This window comes from Pseudoliparis swirei, chromosome 2 (assembly GCF_029220125.1).
Source record: "Pseudoliparis swirei isolate HS2019 ecotype Mariana Trench chromosome 2, NWPU_hadal_v1, whole genome shotgun sequence".
NCBI lineage: Eukaryota > Metazoa > Chordata > Actinopteri > Perciformes > Liparidae > Pseudoliparis > Pseudoliparis swirei.
The window spans coordinates 19065211-19084614 of record NC_079389.1 but is presented as its reverse complement, the minus strand read 5'-3'; the positions used below and the strand labels follow the sequence as shown (position 1 = coordinate 19084614).

Sequence of the window (19404 nt, the reverse complement as noted above, 5' to 3'; positions counted from 1 at the left end):
ATCGAATACTATATTACCAGAAACAGAGTCTCCTGTGATTCAGAAGAATGCTCAACATACACTGTAAATCATTTTGACCGGAAGTACTTTCCACAGAGAAAATAGTCCCTCTAAATATTGACAGTTGTGTGAATGGGCTGCTTGATAATTTAATGTATTGTTCCCAATACTATGTGCACCATGAATTTAATCACATCCACCGCCTTAATGGATACTTTTAGTGAAAGAAATCCTGGACTATTTACATTTAGCACCCGGGGTAATGAGAACACATTCGTGTTTTGTGGTCCTCTCTACTGTCACTGTATGCACAACAGCTAAACGATGTACACTACCGTTCAAAAGTTTGGGATCACTTAGAAATGTCCTTATTTTTCAAAGAAAAGCATTGTTTTTTTCAATAAAGATAACATTAAATCAATCAGAAATACACTCTATACATTGTTAATGTGGTAAATGACTATTCTAGGTGGAAACGTCTGGTTTCTAATGAAATATCTCCAGAGGTGTATAGAGGCCCATTTCCAGCAACTATCACTCCATTGTTCTAATGGTACATTGTGTTTGCTAATCGCCTTAGAAGACTAATGGATGATTAGAAAACCCTTTAAAACCCTTGTGCAATTATGTTAGCACAGCTGAAAACTGTTTTGCTGATGAGAGAAGCTATAAAACTGACCTTCCTTTGAGCTAGTTGATTATCTGGAGCATCACATTTGTGGGTTCGATAACTCTCAAAATGGCCAGAAAAAAAGAACTTTCATGTGAAACTCGCCAGTCTATTCTTGTTCTTAGAAATGAAGGCTATTCCATGCGAGAAATTGCAAAGAAACTGAAAATTTCCTACAGCGGTGTGTACTACTCCCTTCAGAGAACAGCACAAACGGGCTCTAACCAGAGCAGAAAGAGAAGTGGGATGCCCCGGTGCACAACTCAGCAAGAAGACAAGTACATTAGAGTCTCTAGTTTGAGAAATAGACGCCTCACAGGTCCTCAACTAGCAGCTTCTTTAAATGGAACCCGCAAAACGCCAGTGTCAACATCGACAGTGAAGAGGCGACTCCGGGATGCTGGCCTTCTAGGCAGAGTGGCAAAGAAAAAGCCATATCTGAGACTGGCCAATAAAAAGAAAAGATTGGTATGGGCAGAAGAACACAGGCATTGGACAGAGGAAGATTGGAAAAAGGTGTTATGGACAGATTAATCCAAGATTGAGGTGTTTGGATCACACAGAAGAACATTTGTGAGACGCAGAACAGGTGAAAAGATGCTGGAAGAGTGCCTGACACCATCTGTCAAGCATGGTGGAGGTCATGTGATGGTCTGGGGCTGCTTTGGTGCTGGTAAAGTGGGAGATTTGTACCAGGTAAAGGATTTTAAATAAGGAAGGCTATCACTCCATTTTGCAACGCCATGCCATACCCTGTGGGCAGCGCTTGATTGGAGCCAATTTCCTCCTCCAACAGGACAATGACCCAAAGCACACCTCCACATTGTGCAAGAACTATTTAGGGAAGAAGCAGGCAGCTGGTATGCTGTCTGTAATGGAGTGGCCAGCAGTCACCAGATCTCAACCCCATTGAGCTGTTGAGGGAGCAGCTTGACCGTATGGTCCTCAAGAAGTGCCCATCAAGCCAATCCAACTTGTGGCAGGTGCTTCAGGAAGCGTGGGGTGACATTTCAACAGATTACCTCAACAAATTAACAGCTAGAATGCCAAAGGTCTGCAATGCTGTAATTGCTGCAAAAGGAGCATTCTTTGACGAAAGCAAAGTTTGAATGAAAAAATTAATACTTCAAATACAAATCATTATTTCTAACCTTGTCAATGTCTTGACTATATTTTCTATACATTTTGCAACTCATTTGATAAATAAAAGTGTGAGTTTTCATGGAAAACACGAAATTGTCTGGGTGATCCCAAACTTTTGAACGGTAGTGTATGTGCGCGTTGTGTTGTACGTACACGTTATGTGTACATTAGTTGTTGTTGCAATATAATATGACAGCGATAAGTTATAAAGTAAATAGTAGCCTCCCTCTATTATCTGAAGTTTGTTTTCAGGACGTCCTCATGTGTGAGCCGAGGCGTTTTGATGGTGTTTGTCTCCATCTGACGTCCAAACTCAAAACAACACTCTGCTTCTCCCGCTGCGTTACACGTCGTAATTATCGATGGATTCACTATCGATGGATTCACTAGAACTAGCAAGCCGAGAAATACGAACACGTCTTCTGTGAGTCAGTGACAACTGACACACGTAATCTTAGAAACCACGACTGACGTGAATGTAGGTCACATCTGGTCTTAAGGTTTTGCAGATAGTCACGGTGGCCGAGAGGTTAAGGCGTTGGACTCGAAATCCAATGGGGTTTCCCCGCACAGGTTCGAATCCTGTTCGTGACGTTTCTCCTTTTGCCTTGATTTACTTTTTCCATTTCATTTTTTCAATACGCGGTAAACCGAAAAAACACAAGGATTTATAACGCGCTGTAAACACGTTACACGTAAATATTAACGTACATTGTTGGGTCATCTAACGCTCCGACTTGTGTATGAATGGATGAACGATTTAATAATAGATGTTGGCAACTCGTAAATTAGCCGTGATGACATAGAGTTGACGAATAATGTGGCTTTATGTAACGCATGTCACACGTTTAGTTTCATCCTCCATGGGATTCATCCGGGTTCATCTTTGACACACACTGAACTCTCGCGCTATGCTCCAACGGTCGCATCTCTTCTCGCGTTGCTTGTGAATTACATTCACTTGGCACAAACCAACTACTTTCCTTCTGTTCTGCAAACAGGTCAGCACATTGCCCACTTGTATGTGGAATTATATACTCTAAATAAATAGAAGCCGGGTAAGTGTCACTATCTGTCCGCTGGATCGTGTATGGGCACACACACAAAAATGGTAAATGTGTAAACCCCTTTCCACTGCAGCATCATAGGACCGACCGGCTCGTATAAATTAGACCTGCAAACCCCCGGCTGACGTAGACTCGGGGTATTCTTGCTACAGGGGAATCTATAGTGAAAGTGAACAGCGTAAACTGATTTTAGACGTTGTTTTAGTGTTGTTTAGACATATACAACCAGGGCTCTTAAGGCTTGCGAAACAACTCCAACGTTACAGAGGCCACAGTTAGACGTAGACACACTCGTCTTCTGACGAAATTCATTTGGCCAGACTCCGTTCTAGCAAAGCTAGCGACAAACAGTTGCTTTTTTTCCTCTAAAGGCACGCAAAGGAAATGCGGTCGCTTTGAAATTATTGGCGTCAATAGGAGTTTAACGTTAACTGCTAAATGGTCAAGGGAGATAACTCATTTAAAAATAGTTAATTGCACCGATAGTATCTCTTAAATTGAAGTAGAAGCATCTGTCAGTATTTGACATTTTGGCCTACAGCATTGCTAAATCGCCAGTTCTTCTACCGTGACATTACTATCGTTAGTTAACATTAACGTGTTTCACGTTAGCTTCGCGGAACCTTTTATTTGACTGACTGCCATGATGGCCTCACTCGTGAACAGAGACGTGCACAGAGACTCGTATCCCGTCACTAAAAGACGGCAGCCAGCTAACTAGCTTGCGGTCCGAGCTCGTGAGCATTTAGCACGGTGTTCCTTAGCAAAGCTACTCGGCTAGCACCCGGCGGTGTGTTCGCCGTGTTTTGAAGCGCGCGGTTCACGTTAGATGTTATGTTTCATCCCTTAACTCCAGCGGCTGTGTTTCTTGTTTTCGCCTCGAATGTAACGTTAGCCGACTACCATCGAAGCCGGCCCTCGTGTCTATAAACGGTTAAATAGCGGGATAGTTTGAAGCGGGGCTACGTTAGCATTTGGCTAACGCGGCTAGCTGAGCCAGAGGTATCGTAACGTCGGCTCCGGCGGCCCCTTCAGAGCAACGACTGACAGCCGTTTGCCGCCATTGGTTTTTAAGTGGCAGTGGGGAAACGAAGAGTTGATTTGACGTATTTCCTCGAGACTTACGATGGCAGCCGTTACAGGCGATGGCCTGTTTTTATTGAAGGATGTGAAGCCTGGGTCGAAAAATCTCAATATCGTATTCATCGTGTTGGAAATAGGTGAGTTGGTTGGCCCGTGACGCCGAAGCGTCCCCATAAACAGTCAACTCGTGTCTTTTTTTGTTTTTGTTTTGTTAAAGGAGCGATAGCGTCACTATTTGCGCACATTGCCGCTGTGTCAGGTGTATTGAGCAGTTTGACCCACGCTGTCCTAACTCGCCTTGTTCTTGTTCTGGCAGGCCGAGTGACCAAGACGAAAGATGGGCACGAGGTGCGCTCGTGCAAGGTGGCAGACAAGAGCGGCAGCATTGCCATCTCCGTTTGGGACGAGCTCGGCAGCCTCATTCAAGCAGGGGACATCATCAAACTGACCAGAGGGTAGGACTGACGTCATGCATGCAGACTGATTGAAGTTGCACAAACTTTCTGAGTTGACACAACACGTTTGCCATTCACTGTGATCAATGCACATGCTTAAATTAGACGGGTATGTGTACTCTCTGTTGTAACTAATACGTTTCTGAGGTTTAATGTCATGTTTCTGTGTTAGCTATGCGTCCATATGGAAAGGCTGCCTGACCTTATACACTGGAAGAGGAGGGGATCTACAGAAGATTGGAGAGTGAGTAGCGGGCCACAAATCCATTTGTACTTTAATTCATTGTCCCTGTTGGGAGTTATCTCCTGCTCAAGCACCAGGTCGTTTTGTGAAATTGATTGGGAACAATTGTTTTAATTCAATAGCAATCACTTTCTCAAAACACCTGAACTATGTATACCCAAGGAATGCAAGTTAAATTAGTCAATTATTTGTTTTGCCTTAATTTAACGCTTATGCTTAACGGTCTGACAATTACTTTAACCCTCCTGTCGCCTTAGGGTCATTTTGAACCGATTCAATGTTTCACCCTCCTGTTACCCTTATATTTACTAACATATTTTACCCTTTGGGTTCAATTTGACGCCAGCAATTAAAACCTCCAGAAAATTATTAGAATTAATATTGTTTTCCAAGTTTAAGTGTGAGGCACTTTATGTTTGTTTGTTGACGACCGAAAGAACACCGACATTAAACATTGAATGGGGTCAAATTGACCCTAAGGCAACACAAGGGTTAAAGTAATTTTAACAATAAAACGCAATGCTTTTTCCCCCTAAAACATGGGCTTTGTCGCCGCAGGTTCTGCATGGTGTATTCAGAAGTGCCCAACTTCAGTGAACCAAACCTAGAGCTCGTCACAAACCAGCAAAACAAGTCTGTGAGTAGCCACGCACCCACTTTCAACTTTGCATTAACACATGTGTTGTCTTCTGCGCAGTAAATAGTAAGTCGGCAGTTCAGTCTTACAACGACGGTGGTAGGATGTTAACGCTAATGTCCTCTTCCACTAACAGGGTAAACCAGACCAGAGCCAGAGGGGAAACTCTCCACCCAATCAGAATTCAGGTACACCTGCAACACCAGGTCAGCTTATTTAACTGCAGAGAACCACTGCTCAAGTCCTGTCGCGTGGTCCACATCGGGGTCCAGGGAGGTCAAATTAGCCACGCCCTCTGCCAATGTTCACACTTGTTCACGATTTGGCATCATCAGGGACATTTTCTATTGTTCCTGGGATGCCATGAGTCTCGTCCTGATCTCTGCGGTACTGTAGGAAAAAAGTGCCGTCACACTTTGTGAATTTTGGCTTCACCTTGGGACCAAGCACCAAGTACACATAAGTGATACCTTGGTTTATTAGAGAAGTAAACTGTTGTGATTGCACACATGACATTTCTTGACGGAAGCAGTTTGGTGCTGTATTGTTTAATTGTCTGAGATTGATCTGACATGATGCATCTCATCTCTTGCCTTTTTTTGTGTTTAGAGAACTGGCCTTTTTCACAGCAGACATTTTGACTTGTCAGCCATGACGGTGTGACCGAGGTCAGCGTGCGCAATACCCGGACCCTGAATCCAAAGCAGCAAATGGATTTCAGCCTTCATTAACATAATTTACACCTGGGATTTTCCTAATGTGACATGTCAAAATGTCTAATGTAAAAAAAGGCTAATAAACGTGAATGTGTCTTGATATGCGTTTTTTTTTTTTTAAACTTGGCACTTACTTGTATTTCTTAACCTCAACCCACAGGTAATGGTGCCATGACATCATTTGCCAACAACAACAACAACCCAATACCCAGTGCAGCCCGTGACACTGGGTTTGGGAGCGTTGGGCGACCCAACGGCCGGTCACCTGGCAACGGAGCGCCTCCAGTGACTGCTGCTGCTGCAGGACCCTCAACTACTGCAAAGTCTTCAGTTTCCATTAGCAACGGCCGGGACCCACGACGTGCCAAAAGATGAAATTGGGTCATGGGGGGGGGGGGGAATTATGTGGGCAAACTATCATCATCCCCTCCTGCCCCTTTCATCACAACCTATTTTTAAATTAGGGACTGCTTGCATAATTTTCCGAGATGCTAACCTAGTGAAATTTGTCGTGCTCTCGGAAAGCAGCAGAGTGACTGATCTACCACCCGATGGTTCACGCCACGGTCCGCCCTCTCAGTCTCCGCCCCCTTCTCTTCTAAATCTCACTGCAAGTCGCCCGCTCCGTGCCAGTGTTTCCTCCCCCGTCCTTAGCCCCTTCACCTGTTCTCTTCTTTCAAACTACACACCCTACTTGAACACTCGATGCACTTTCTTCAATTAATTTACGTCGGGGTAACCTCGGCTGTCATTTAAATCAGGACATGCGTTTGCTTTTCAGCGGGGGAAAAGCCTTACGTTGGTGAAAATGAGTTTTTGGACTGATCACATGAGCGAAGGGTCTCGTCCCTCATAACCAAACTGTATCCAAAGTGAATCTGTGAAAGGAAAGGTGTTAGTTTTGAGTTTTTAATGTTCGATAGGTAAATTGATATTAAACATTTTTGTTTTGTTTTTCATCGGTTGTACGTACATTGAGGTTTGAACCGTTAAATAATGACAATGTACACATTTTAGTCTGCTGCCACGTGTCTGACATACAAGTTGGTCACTCACATGCACACCATCTCAAGTTGGTGATACTGCACTACAGAAGATATACAACTGAGTAATAAGCAGGGTCTACAAACACATTGTCATTTCACATACAAGGACCTTGAGTAAAGATTTTTTATATGGGCTTTAAACCTTTTTAAAGTGAAGTTTGACACAAGTATCAACGGTACGGGAGGAAAGCCCTCCTGGCGACCACTCCAGAAGCTGCCACTACCACGACCCGCGTTTAGACCAGCCTCATCCGTTGCCATGTTTCGGTTCTTCAGCCCCATCTCGTGCCTCTGGGAGTGAACGACACGTTGGTTTACAGGACGCTCCACAGTATGAGCTCTATGTCATTAGTGGGTCCCGTTCTCTCGCTCCCTTTTTTAAATTAGCATGTATTTGTTCAAATCACACAATTTAGCAGAAGTGGAGTTTGCATTATTGAACTTTTTTGTTGACATTTCTACTTATAAATGGACAAACCTTTGCTCAAAGTCTTACATTTTGAAGCAACGCATTGCATACAAAAGAACCTGTTTCTTCATTTCCTTTGTTGCACCAAGCACCTTAACGTGGCCCCCGGGGGCCGATGTTACTGCATGTAATGACGGACACGCTTCTGGCTTAGCGTGTGAACACTGGCAAGAGCGGCGAGATTATTTTACAATTAACACCATGGAGTCAAACAACAGCTGTGCTTGAACGAGGAGGGTGGGATAGAAACAAAACCACCTGTCACATCGTGGTGTGTAGCTCTAGATCCATAACATGCAGAACTGAAATACGTTCAATGTAAAGCTCTCGAAAGCCCCTAATGATAAGTCTTGCCACATTCCACTTCCAACGACAACAACAAATGCAGTACTGATGACACTGGAAGTTGAAACACATGAGACGTGCGGCAGGAAATGTGATGCTCGGCGCTCGTGTGTCAACACCGATGCTTTTCACGAGCTGAGAACTTCCTCTCCACAGCGGCGGTCCATCAGGGATGTTGTCACATGTGTATTTCATTTTTTAACTAGAATGGGCACTCGGTAGAGCGCATACCTTCGCATATCACAAGATTGGGCATTGAATTATGAACATTTTGGCATTAGTTGCATGCCAATTGGATATAAATTGACCGCGCTATAGTAAAAAGAAGATGTTGACCTTTTCATGACCTTGACCTTTGACCCGATCGATCCCAAAATCTAATCAAATGGTCCCCGGATAATAACCAACCATCCCACCAAATTTCATGCGATTCGGTTTCTTACTTTTTTACTTATGCGAATAACACGCATATAAATAAATACACGACGATCAAAACATTACCTTCCGCATTTTCAATGCGAAGGTAAATATCACATGTTCACGAGCCTGTTGGATTCAAACTCGCCAACATGTTTAAGTATATTGCGTTGAACTTTCTTTTCAAACTAAGCGTGTTGAAGAAGCAGAGAGCGGCACGTTTCTGATCCTCTGCATTCCTTGAGCGTCTCCCGGTGTTTATCTTTAATTCATAAAACTGTTTCTTTTTTTCGATTTTGCTTTCAGTGTGATGAGCACATCTCATGACACCGATGACTCAGTCTATGTGGGGCTTGCATTGCGGTCTCGGTTTAACAGAACAATGACTATTGGAATAAAAAGAGTCTGACTGATGTATCAACAAACACTTAGAGAAGAAAGTAGTTGTCAGGAGTTAATTATGAAATCATAATCCTGATAACAGCTTGAAATGTAAGGCAGTATCTGCTCCACTCACAGTGTAAGTGCTGAAGTATAACCTTCATTTGACAGAAAACAAAAAAAATATTGAACAACTTAACTGTATGGGACCTTTAAACACATCTATACCCTAAAGATGAGATGCATTCAATTCTTTAGCCAATCAGAATGTGTAAGTGAGGGCTGAGGTGTGTGTGGGGGGGTGATGGGAGGGGGAGACATACGATGTGTGTGTTCCCTCTCCTTGTGACACAATGCCGCACGAAGAAGACGCTACAATGTCTGGTGAGTTTTTTCATCCTCAAAATAACAACTTACTTATTATTTATCTGTAAAACTGGTATTTTAATAAATACATGTATTCACATATCCAACTGGCAGTTTGACAGGTTGCTCACTGGAATAAGAAATGGGCTTTTTGTGTTTCTATAAAACCTGCAGCATGTAGTCAGTGGATAAGAAAACATACACATATGTTCAACAGGCTTACACAGTCAAATGTAAAGAGTTAATGTCACACTTAAAGATTACATTCTAACACTAAGATAGATAGATAGATAGATAGATAGATATATACTTTATTAATCCCCAAGGGGAAATTTGTCGTCACAGTAGCAGCACCAATAAACTAAACACACGAGAATAAAATATAAAAAACAGGGATGAAAGATATAGATGTATACAAGTAAAATATAAAATACAAAATGAAGTATATATATGTATATAAAATGAAACATATATGTACAGTATATATATATACACACACACAAACAAATATAATACAATGACTGTGCAAAGTATACAAAGTAAAATATAAAATAAAATATATATACAACATTTATGCATACACAATACAATACTAATGACTGCAGTGTAAAATTAAATTAAATGTAAAAATATTAAATATAGACAGAGTGTGCAAAATGCAAAGTGTGTGTATGTGTGTAGTGTAAATAAATGAAATGTGTGAAGTGCAGATCAACATAGTGTAAATATGAAGTTATTATTACAGTTATTGCACAAGGATCTGGCAAGAGGTTAACATATGGTCATTATTATAATAGGCAGTGTTATTTTTCTTTATATTATTTAATAATTATTCTGTAAATATATGTTTCAATACCAAATTTGAGTGTGGTTACATTTACTATTTAATTTTTGGATTTGCCAAAAATGTGTGGTTCTTCTAATCTAGAGGTGTTCTTCACATGGGTGAAAAAACACTAGCGGATGTAAATCTAACTGCACTGACATTTGATATTAAAACATAAAGTTACATAGAAAAGATTTTAAAGTGACATCCCCCCGTATTGTAAAGGTCTTGGTTGGAATCCATCAGTTTCCTATCAGATGATAGAAAGTTGTCTATAAATTGAATAACAATAACTCCTTAACTGCAGTAAATGCAAAATAATCACATTTAGGAAACTACAAATGACATTAACAAAAAGAGGACGTCTGGTCACCCTAGTTAATCCCCAAAGGAAGCTCACGTCAACGATGCTCCCTCTGCCTTCTTCTGGAAGGGTTGGCAGTATCCTGAGGGCCCCAGGATGACTGTATCATCAGGGCCCCAGGATGACCGTATCATCAGGGCCCCAGGATGACCGTATGATCAGGGCCCCAGGATGACCGTATCATGAGGGCCCCAGGATGACCGTATCATCAGGGCCGCAGCACATACACTTTGTTTGTTTATAGATAGATTTATACTTTATTCATCCCCAGGCGGAAATTAGTTTGTAGCAGCAGCAAGCGGAAGGACATATTACATTTAAGAACATTTAATAATAAAGAGAATGAAGAAAAATCCTTAAATAGTATCACTGAGTCTTAGTCAACGTCACATGGACTGTGCTGAAAGAAATCACAATCTGTTGTCCAATCTGTCGGTAAACACAGCAGCGTTGGGCTGCTGCTGCTTCAGAGACGTCTGCATCCGTCTCAGTTCCCGTCTCATCCTCCTCTGATGCCTTCAATGACAGGTTGATGAAAACACAGAGCACTAAGTTGAATGTATTTTAACTCTAATCTGTCCTTCTGGTCACATGACATCTATTGCACCTGTCCATCCTGGAGAGGGATCCTCCTCTGTTGCTCTCCTGAAGGTTTCTTCCATTTTATCCCCCTAGAGGGGTTATTTGGGAGTTTTTCCTAATCCGATGTGAGGTCAAAGGCCAGGGATGTCTATGTGTACAGATTGTAAAGCCCTCCGAGACAAATTTGTAATTTGTGAAATTGGGCTATACAAATAAACTGAATTGAATTGAATTAAGTGATATTTTCAACTAATAGGACACAAACATGTGTCCTCGGAGGTCGTGACCCGACTCATCCACTTTCCTTTTGTCTTTCCAAAGGTAAATAAAGAGCTTCTAGGAGCTCGGTTTCACTGATCGACACATTTCTCTTTATGTTTCAATCCACAAAATGATATCTGTAAAAAAACAGCAACAGGGAAACGTCATTACGAGCTACAGCACAATTCATTCTGGGACGAGTAACCTTTAACACCAACGAGCTGTTGCCGATCACACGTCAGAAGGACTGAACGTCGTGAGAGGGCAAAATAGCTCTCAGGATTATACGCAGTAACTGATTCATATGAAGCTAATTAGCTTGTAAGTTCATTCTGGGGGAGTGTCCATGCAGTCAAAGGGAACAGTTGCAGTGGCTATTTTATATTTAAAACAATGCCGAGCCGACCTGTCAATCCTCTCTTGCACACATTGGCCAGTTTGATGTTAGCTAGTTAGCTTCACTGTGCGAGCGCATTTAAGCTAACTTTAGCCCTCTGCTCCTCAGTGTTTCAAGACCCAACAACTAAAGTGTGTGTTGAACAACAATATAAAGTTATTCTAATGATTCTCTTCTGCTTAAATGCCAACATTTGGTTTCACAATTGATTTAGAGAAACTTAGCACAGTCTTTCGAGAAGTGCAAAATGGCGCGGTGATGCAACTCATGACCTGTTTGAACGGAGAAGGAAGTGAAGCGGAGCTTTTCCAGAGTAGAGTACTTTCCAGAGTACTTTCTAGACTACTTTCCAGAGTACTTTTCAGAGTAATTTCTAGAGTACTTTCCAGAGTACTTTCCAGAGTACTTTCCAGACTACTTTCCAGAGTACTTTCCAGAGTACTTTCCAGAGTACTTTCTAGACTACTTTCCAGAGTACTTTTCAGAGTAATTTCTAGAGTACTTTCCAGAGTACTTTCCAGACTACTTTCTAGACTACTTTCCAGAGTACTTTCTAGACTACTTTCCAGAGTACTTTCTAGACTACTTTCCAGAGTACTTTTCAGAGTAATTTCTAGAGTACTTTCCAGAGTACTTTCCAGAGTACTTTCTAGACTACTTTCCAGAGTACTTTCTAGACTACTTTCCAGAGTACTTTCTAGACTACTTTCCAGAGTACTTTTCAGAGTAATTTCTAGAGTACTTTCCAGAGTACTTTCTAGACTACTTTCCAGAGTAATTTTCGGAGTACTTTCTAGAGTACTTTCCAGAGTACTTTCCAGACTACTTTCTAGAGTACTTTCCAGAGTACTTTTCAGAGTAATTTCTAGAGTACTTTCCAGAGTACTTTTCAGAGTACTTTCCAGAGTACTTTCCAGAGTACTTTCTAGAGTACTTTCTAGTGTACTTTCCAGAGTAATTTCCAGAGTACTTTCTAGAGTACTTTCCAGAGTACTTTCCAGAATACTTTCCAGAGTACTTTCCAGAGTACTTTCTAGAGTACTTTCTAGTGTACTTTCCAGAGTACTTTCCAGAGTACTTTCTAGAGTATTTTTCAGAGTAATTTCTAGAGTACTTTCCAGAGTACTTTCCAGAGTAATTTCCAGAGTAATTTCCAGAGTACTTTCTAGAGTATTTTTCCAGAGTACTTTCTAGAGTACTTTCCAGAGTACTTTCTAGAGTCTTTTTCCAGAGTACTTTCCAGAGTACTTTCTAGTGTACTTTCCAGAGTACTTTCCAGAGTACTTTTCAGTGCACACTACGTCTTGAGAACAATTACATCAACAGTGGGCGGCGTTTTACTCTCGCCGTTGTTGGACTAACTGAAGCCGTCCCTATACTTTGACACTGCATATGTTTAAACCTGGGAATTTACTGTGAATGTTAACATGTTGATGACGTGTTTACGATGGACTAAAATGTCACTTTCTGTTGCTGTCCTGCAGATCCAAACGCATCTTCTTATATTTTCGACTTCGGCCTCATTTACGATGAGCTCAACTTTACCTACAACTACAACGAGTCAATCTTCATCCTGGACCCGGAGACGCAGCCCTGCTACACCTACTCCATCCCAGACGCGGTGGCGGTTGCCCTCGGCGTCTTCTACATCCTCATCTTTCTGATGGCCATCCCCGGCAATCTGGTGGTGGGGCTGGTGATCGGCCTGAACAAGCAGCCGCTGCCCCCCTCCGACCTCTACCTCCTCCACCTGGCGGTCGCCGACCTCCTGCTCGCCGTGACTCTCCCGTTCTCGGCCACCTCCGTCACCAAGGGCTGGGTGTTTGGAGACGCCATGTGCAAACTCGTCACCGTTCTCCAGGAGCTGAGCTTCTACTCGAGCATCCTCTTCCTCACGTGCATCAGCGTGGACCGCTACATGGTGATCGTGAGAGCGATGGAAGCCCGCAAGACGAACAGGCGGCGCGTCAGCCGGGGGGTCTGCGCCGCCGTGTGGACCGTCGGCGCGCTCCTCTCTCTGCCGGGGTTTTTCAGCTCGACTTTCCAGAGCTCCGAACAGACGGCGTGCGGCCAACAGTACAACCCCGGCAGTGCCGACGTGTGGCGTTTGGCCACCAGAGTCCTCCGCCACACGTTGGGCTTCTTGATCCCCCTGGCCGTCATGCTGCCGTGTTACGGAGTGACCGTCCGACGCCTCCTGCACGTCCGCGGCGGCGTGCAGCGGCGGCGCGCCATGAGGGTGATCGTGTTCGTCGTCGTCGCCTTCCTGCTCTGCTGGGCGCCGTACCACTTCGCGGTGATGGCGGACATGTTCTTCCGGGCCAAGATAGTGCCGTACAAGTGCCCCGCCAGGATGGCGGTGGACAAGGCCGTGTTGGGCACGCAGAGTCTGGGGCTGCTCCACAGCTGCGTCAACCCGGTGCTGTACGCCTTCGTCGGGGAGAAGTTCCGCAGGAGGCTGCGGCAGCTGGCGGGGAAGGCGGGCTTCCCGGAGAGAAGGTCGTCGGCGTCGAGGAGGAGCAGCCGGTCCTCGCTGTCGTCGGAGCTCACGTCCACGTTCATGTGAGAGTCGGCGAAGAGACACTGATGATATTTGTCCGCAGCTCACATTGGAGAAACGCAATCATCGAGAGGGAAACCATTTCAAACATTTGCCCTGGAGATTTCATATTTGTTGTGAATATTTATTTTTTCACCTTTTGCCCCATTTCTTCATTTAAGTCGGTTGCACTATTTTATGTCTCAGATTGTCATTTTTCACTTTTTATACATACACTACCGTTCAAAAGTTTGGGGTCACTTAGAAATGTCTTTATTTTTCAAAGAAAAGCACTGTTTTTTCAATAAAGATAACATTAATCAAAAATACACACTAGACATTGTTAATGTGGTAAATGACTATTCTAGGTGGAAACGTCTGGTTTCTAATGAAATATCTCCATAGGTGTATAGAGGCCCATTTCCATCAACTATCACTCCAGTGTTCTAATGGTACATTGTGTTTGCTAATCGCCTTAGAAGACTAATGTCTGATTAGAAAACCCTTGTGCTATTATGTTTGCACAGCTGAAAACAGTTATGCTGGTGATAAAAGCTATACAACTGGCCTTCCTTTGAGCTTGAAGTTTGTAGAACAAAATTAATACTTCAAATATTAATCATTATTTCTAACCTTGTCAATGTCTTGACTACATTTTATATTCATTTGATAAATAAAAGTGTGATTTTTCATGGAAGACACGAAATTGTCTGGGTGACCCCAAACTTTTGAACGGTAGTGTATAAAAAGAGCCAATGTTGGCGGCAGATCTCCGATTTCATTACCAAAGACTGCATCTCTTTGTGCACATGACAATATGAATAACTTGAATATTGGGTTCAACTGCGGATAAAAGGACAATGTTGTTTAAAGTTAAGCTGCATTTACCCATTTAAATCCCCTCTCTTTCCTCAGTCATGTCTTGTTCTGAGGAAACATGTTTGTCAAGTTTCGACAGACCAAACATCCCCTTCTGGTGAACCCCTTGAGACGCAAGTGAAATAATAAACTGTGACACGCCTCCCTCAGCATTAAATATTAGAACTATGTCTTTTTGTTGTTGTTTTGCATATGAATCGGAATTATACTTCTATGATTTAAATATCCACATCAACATCACTGTCTGAGGATGTTGCCTCCAACCCAGAGTGTTTACTGCAGCAAGCAGCAGAAACATAACAGTATATATTTTACAGGACTATAACTCCATATACGTGTTAACAGTGATGTATAAATTAAAAGTATGTTTTATGTGCAGCTGAAGACAGCAGGTCGCCATTCATGTGCCACACAATTACAATCTTTATAGGTATCATTAAAGTTTTACAAACATGTTCATCTCTCTCTTTTCTGATTTTATTATTATTATTATTATTATTATTATTATTATTATAACACCAGCGAGTGACAAACACATTTACATTTGAATTGAACGACTGATAGCAGGTATAGTGATTTCAATTATTCTTTATATTTTTTTAATCATGCTTCCAGCGACAGGAGTTTTTTTTGTGAATAACAGAAGTTGTGATGACTGCAGCAACAACACCGCAGCAATTACTGAGAGGCATCAGAGAGGAACGATTTCCTGCCTCTGTGTACAGAAAAACCACAACAAATCCTTTTAAAAGTACAACCTTTTTCCTGTGTTTATTTGTGTTTTGAGTCCCAACTTTCATACTGCCTATAGACGAAACTTAAAAAATGACTATTACAGGGCCACAGCTGGAGGCCAATCTCAGCCTCCACATTTGACCTACAAATTAGATATATCTGCCCCATACTGACCCCCCCCCCCCAGCCCCCCCCCCCCCTACCTCCGTGCCAAGTGTTGCACCATCTCACATGTTCTACTGACCTCAGGTTGGCTAAAAATGACGCAGACGGATCCCCTGCGCAGCAGCAGCTGTCATTGAAAGGCCTGTGTTGGGCTCTGACTGCTGCCCCCCCCCCCAGACAGACGCCGGCGGACGTAAGAGGGCAGATCATGAGTGGGGTGGTTTAGCTCGTGGGACATGGAGAGGGTGGGGTGGGGGGGGGCGGCACTGTGCAACTTGTTGGAAGGGTCCTACGACTCTCATTCAAACTGAAGCCGAGCCAGAGCGGATGCCACCGGGCCGCCTCGTGGGAACGGAGAGGGGGGACTCTCAGGGGATTCGAGCTCGCGCACCGGAGACGTGACGACAGAAGGCTGAAAAGACCGAGAAACATCACGGGGAAAGAAAGAAGGGAAAAGCAGGGCCTTCACTTCCAGGAGACAAGTCATTGGGAGCTGTTCAGGCAACATGATCCACTGGGTCTTGCCCTAAAAATACCTCCCGGGCAGTAAGAGTCGGAGCTGTTTCTATTCGCCTAATTACCTGGTAATCAACACATTTCTTCTTTTTGTTGTTGTTGCTTTGGACAACAGAGAACCAGCGATTTGAGGTGAATTCTTCCACGGCGGAGCGTGTTTCTGCATATTTTAACTCAACTTTCCAAGTGAAATAAACTCACAGAGTGCCTTCTGTTCTAAAAATGTGTCTTAACTGTAGTTTGTGTGCAAAGCCTGCTCATATAGACTCTCATGCCCTCACTGGATTTTTGGGGCTTAAATTACTGTGAGTGACGTGAGGTCCGCATTGACACGGCCCCCGAACCCATCGTGGGATCCACCCTAAAACCCGTTCAGCCATGAGAAAAGCCGAGGTGCAAATGACCCTGAAAAAGGGGGCGGACGAAGCATCGGCGCCCCGGAGGCCCGCCGTCCCCCCGAAGCGGTCCAAAGCGAGCCCGGAGCAGGTCGCCCCGGAGCCCCCGAGGCCCGGCTATTCCACCCCGACTCCGCCGGCTTTCGCCCGCAAGATGAGGAACGCCGCGGTGGGGACCGGCTGCGACATCCGCCTTAAGGTGTCCGTGGCGGGAGACCCCCAGCCCTGCCTGTACTGGTACCACAACGACGAGCTCCTGAACATGGAAAACCAGGAGTACGGAGGGCTCTGGATTAGGGACTGCAAGCCCAGCGATGCCGGCCTGTACACCTGCATCGCCAACAATCACGTGGGAGAGGCGCGGAGCAGCGCCGTGCTGGCGGTCTTGGATCTCGGTGAAGGTAATGTGAGAGACTCTGAAGAAAGAGGCGTGATATATATATATATATATATACACTACCGTTCAAAAGTTTGGGATCACCCAGACAATTTCGTGTCTTCCATGAAAAATCACACTTTTATTTATCAAATGAATATAAAATATAGTCAAGACATTGACAAGGTTAGAAATAATGATTAATATTTGAAATATTAATTTTGTTCTACAAACTTCAAGCTCAAAGGAAGGCTAGTTGTATAGCTTATATCACCAGCATAACTGTTTTCAGCTGTGCTAACATAATTGCACGGGTTTTCTAATCAGACATTAGTCTTCTAAGGCGATTAGCAAACACAATGTACCATTAGAACACTGGAGTGATAGTTGATGGAAATGGGCCTCTATACACCTCTGGAGATATTTCATTAGAAACCAGACACTTCCACCTAGAATAGTCATTTACCACATTAACAATGTAGGGAGTGTATTTCTGATTAATTTAATGTTATCTTGATTGAAAAAACAGTGCTTTTCTTTGAAGAATAAAGTCATTTCTAAGTGATCCCAAACTTTTGAACGGTAGTGTATATATATATATATCTGACTACAGCACCCACAGTGCCCCTCACCCCTTTGTAATATACCGTAGACAGCCATCTATCTGGTTTCACCACATAATTCAGGCTTCTAAATGGACCTTTGGGTGTTTTTTAGAATATCAGTACTATCCTTGTCCAACTACAAGATCATTCATGATGGTAACTTCCATGAAAATGTCCCAGCATGCCACAGCAACGTAGCACTAACTAGAAAACACAGTGTCTGGCCTCCTGTTTCATTTAGCAGGTGAAGGGTTAATGCTGACTGATATCTAGGATGTATTTACTGTCATTGTCCTATTTGAGTATTCATTTAGGTTATTATGGGGCCAAATGGTGTCTGACATCATCTGGTACGTGGTCATATGCAGATGCTTAGCTTTGTCTTTGAACTGTTTTTTGGGGGAATTCTCAATATGCTCCACGTAATAACATCATCACATTGGACACGGTTCCAAAAAAGGAAACGAGATGCTAAAATATACAGGGGCATAAATACACACAATCAAGTTTGCAATTGTTTATTTACACACATGACACGAGTCGGTTGTTTTTAGAGACACAAAAACACACTTTTGCTCTAAAACATGTATATATTCCTCGTTTCTAATATATATTGCTTCTTTTTTTTCAACACTATGAATATATTGAATGCCACTTCAAACATTTCTTGTGACACGTATATAAAAACATAACATTAGAATAAATTGGAGTTATTGGAAAAGACAAGTAAAGATGCTGGGTTTAGTTTCCCCAAAGTATCTGGAAAAGGGACAACGGTGATAAAAAATAAAAAATAAAAATAACCCGAGTCCCAAATACGGAACAAATTGAATTATTGCATTATTTCAGATTTTATATGCCTTATGTTGTAACAGATATGTATCCAAAATGAATCATTAATCATTAATGAATGAGTCATTCATTTGTTCTTCTGCTGTGCAGAGAGGACAGAAAGGTGTGTGTTGTACCAGAGGCCACACCCCCCTTTTTCTCAAATTTATTTTCAAGTTCTTGAAAAAATAAGACACCGAAATAAATAAATAAAACAACACATACTTTGCAAAAGATTCGGGCAAAGTGACTTTTTGAGTGTGTATCCGTCATATTTCTCCTTACGGCCAAGGAGTCTGGGGGCGGGGTCACCATAGTTCTTCTGTTATGATCAGCACAACCTTCTTCTACCATGCCTTAAAAAGAGATAACCAGCTCCACAAATATTACTCCACGCCGTTTTGCCACTGTGTGCAGACGGAGAACTCACTCCTCCGACTGAGAGCGGCCTTTTCTTCGAGTCCACGTCGAGGCCCATCGCTGCTCGCTTCGATCTGTTTGGCACGAGGAACGTTTTCTGGGCAAATGCAGTACACAAATAAAAAGACCGGGCACTGGGTTCAAGCAACAAAATGCTTTTTGGCAGCACGCGACAAAAAACAACAACTGGGTCCTAAAAGAGTCTGCGCTTTGGGCAACGTGATGACAAGGATTCCTTTTTAGCGTGGGCCGCGACAAACACAAACACAGTGTGTTATGTTTCCTTTACTGTCTAAATATTGGGCGCTTGGACACAGGCCACGTAAAAGACGCAGCATCCAATGTGGGCGCTCAAAAAAAGGGAACGCTCCCCCCACCCTATGAAACGTTATCCAGTTTCTTTCTTCTCGAATTCTATTGTTTTCAACCTTGCATCAATCGTGATGGTGCAAAACAACAGATTAGAAATCGGAG

At 43.0% G+C, this 19404-nt stretch overlaps 3 protein-coding genes and 1 non-coding gene across 7 annotated transcripts in view; all 4 read left to right on the top strand.

The window, feature by feature from the left end:
- Positions 1-2325: 2325 nt before the first annotated feature.
- Positions 2326-2407, top strand: trnas-cga (transfer RNA serine (anticodon CGA)). The gene has a single exon. It is a non-coding gene; the product is annotated as a tRNA-Ser (tRNA).
- A 609-nt stretch (positions 2408-3016) lies between these two features.
- Positions 3017-6974, top strand: nabp1a (nucleic acid binding protein 1a). Of its 4 annotated transcripts, none has more exons than XM_056428246.1 (6): positions 3017-4100; positions 4280-4418; positions 4591-4662; positions 5221-5299; positions 5436-5487; positions 6176-6974. In XM_056428246.1, the coding sequence occupies exons 1-6, from the start codon at positions 4007-4009 to the stop codon at positions 6388-6390; spliced, it is 651 nt and encodes a 216-aa protein (XP_056284221.1). In that variant the 5' UTR covers positions 3017-4006; the 3' UTR covers positions 6391-6974. The 4 variants fall into 4 exon arrangements, with proteins under 4 accessions (XP_056284221.1, XP_056284213.1, XP_056284237.1 ...); XM_056428238.1 differs by having other exon boundaries at positions 5436-5505; XM_056428262.1 differs by lacking the exon at positions 6176-6974 and adding an exon at positions 5909-6115.
- A 2052-nt stretch (positions 6975-9026) lies between these two features.
- On the top strand, positions 9027-15344 carry LOC130202378 (C-X-C chemokine receptor type 2-like). Its single transcript, XM_056427871.1, has 2 exons — positions 9027-9057; positions 12954-15344. The coding sequence occupies exons 1-2, from the start codon at positions 9027-9029 to the stop codon at positions 14033-14035; spliced, it is 1113 nt and encodes a 370-aa protein (XP_056283846.1). The 3' UTR covers positions 14036-15344.
- A 754-nt stretch (positions 15345-16098) lies between these two features.
- The window catches only part of spegb (striated muscle enriched protein kinase b), a 45325-nt gene continuing 42019 nt past the window's right edge, over positions 16099-19404 (top strand). The window contains exon 1 of the mRNA XM_056433398.1: positions 16099-17099. Within this exon, the coding sequence (XP_056289373.1) occupies positions 16682-17099 (418 nt within the window). The 5' untranslated portion in view covers positions 16099-16681. The remainder of the gene's footprint in view (positions 17100-19404) is intronic.

Bases quoted from the DNA above. Each gene is read 5' to 3' on its own strand.
- LOC130202378 (XM_056427871.1), top strand. From the start codon at position 9,027: ATGCCGCACGAAGAAGACGCTACAATGTCTG. The intron at 9,058-12,953 runs GTGAGTTTTTTC...GCTGTCCTGCAG, and splicing joins AGAAGACGCTACAATGTCTG to ATCCAAACGCATCTTCTTAT.
- nabp1a (XM_056428238.1), top strand. From the start codon at position 4,007: ATGGCAGCCGTTACAGGCGATGGCCTGTTTTTATTGAAGGATGTGAAG. The intron at 4,663-5,220 runs GTGAGTAGCGGG...TTGTCGCCGCAG, and splicing joins GATCTACAGAAGATTGGAGA to GTTCTGCATGGTGTATTCAG. The intron at 5,300-5,435 runs GTGAGTAGCCAC...TTCCACTAACAG, and splicing joins CAAACCAGCAAAACAAGTCT to GGTAAACCAGACCAGAGCCA.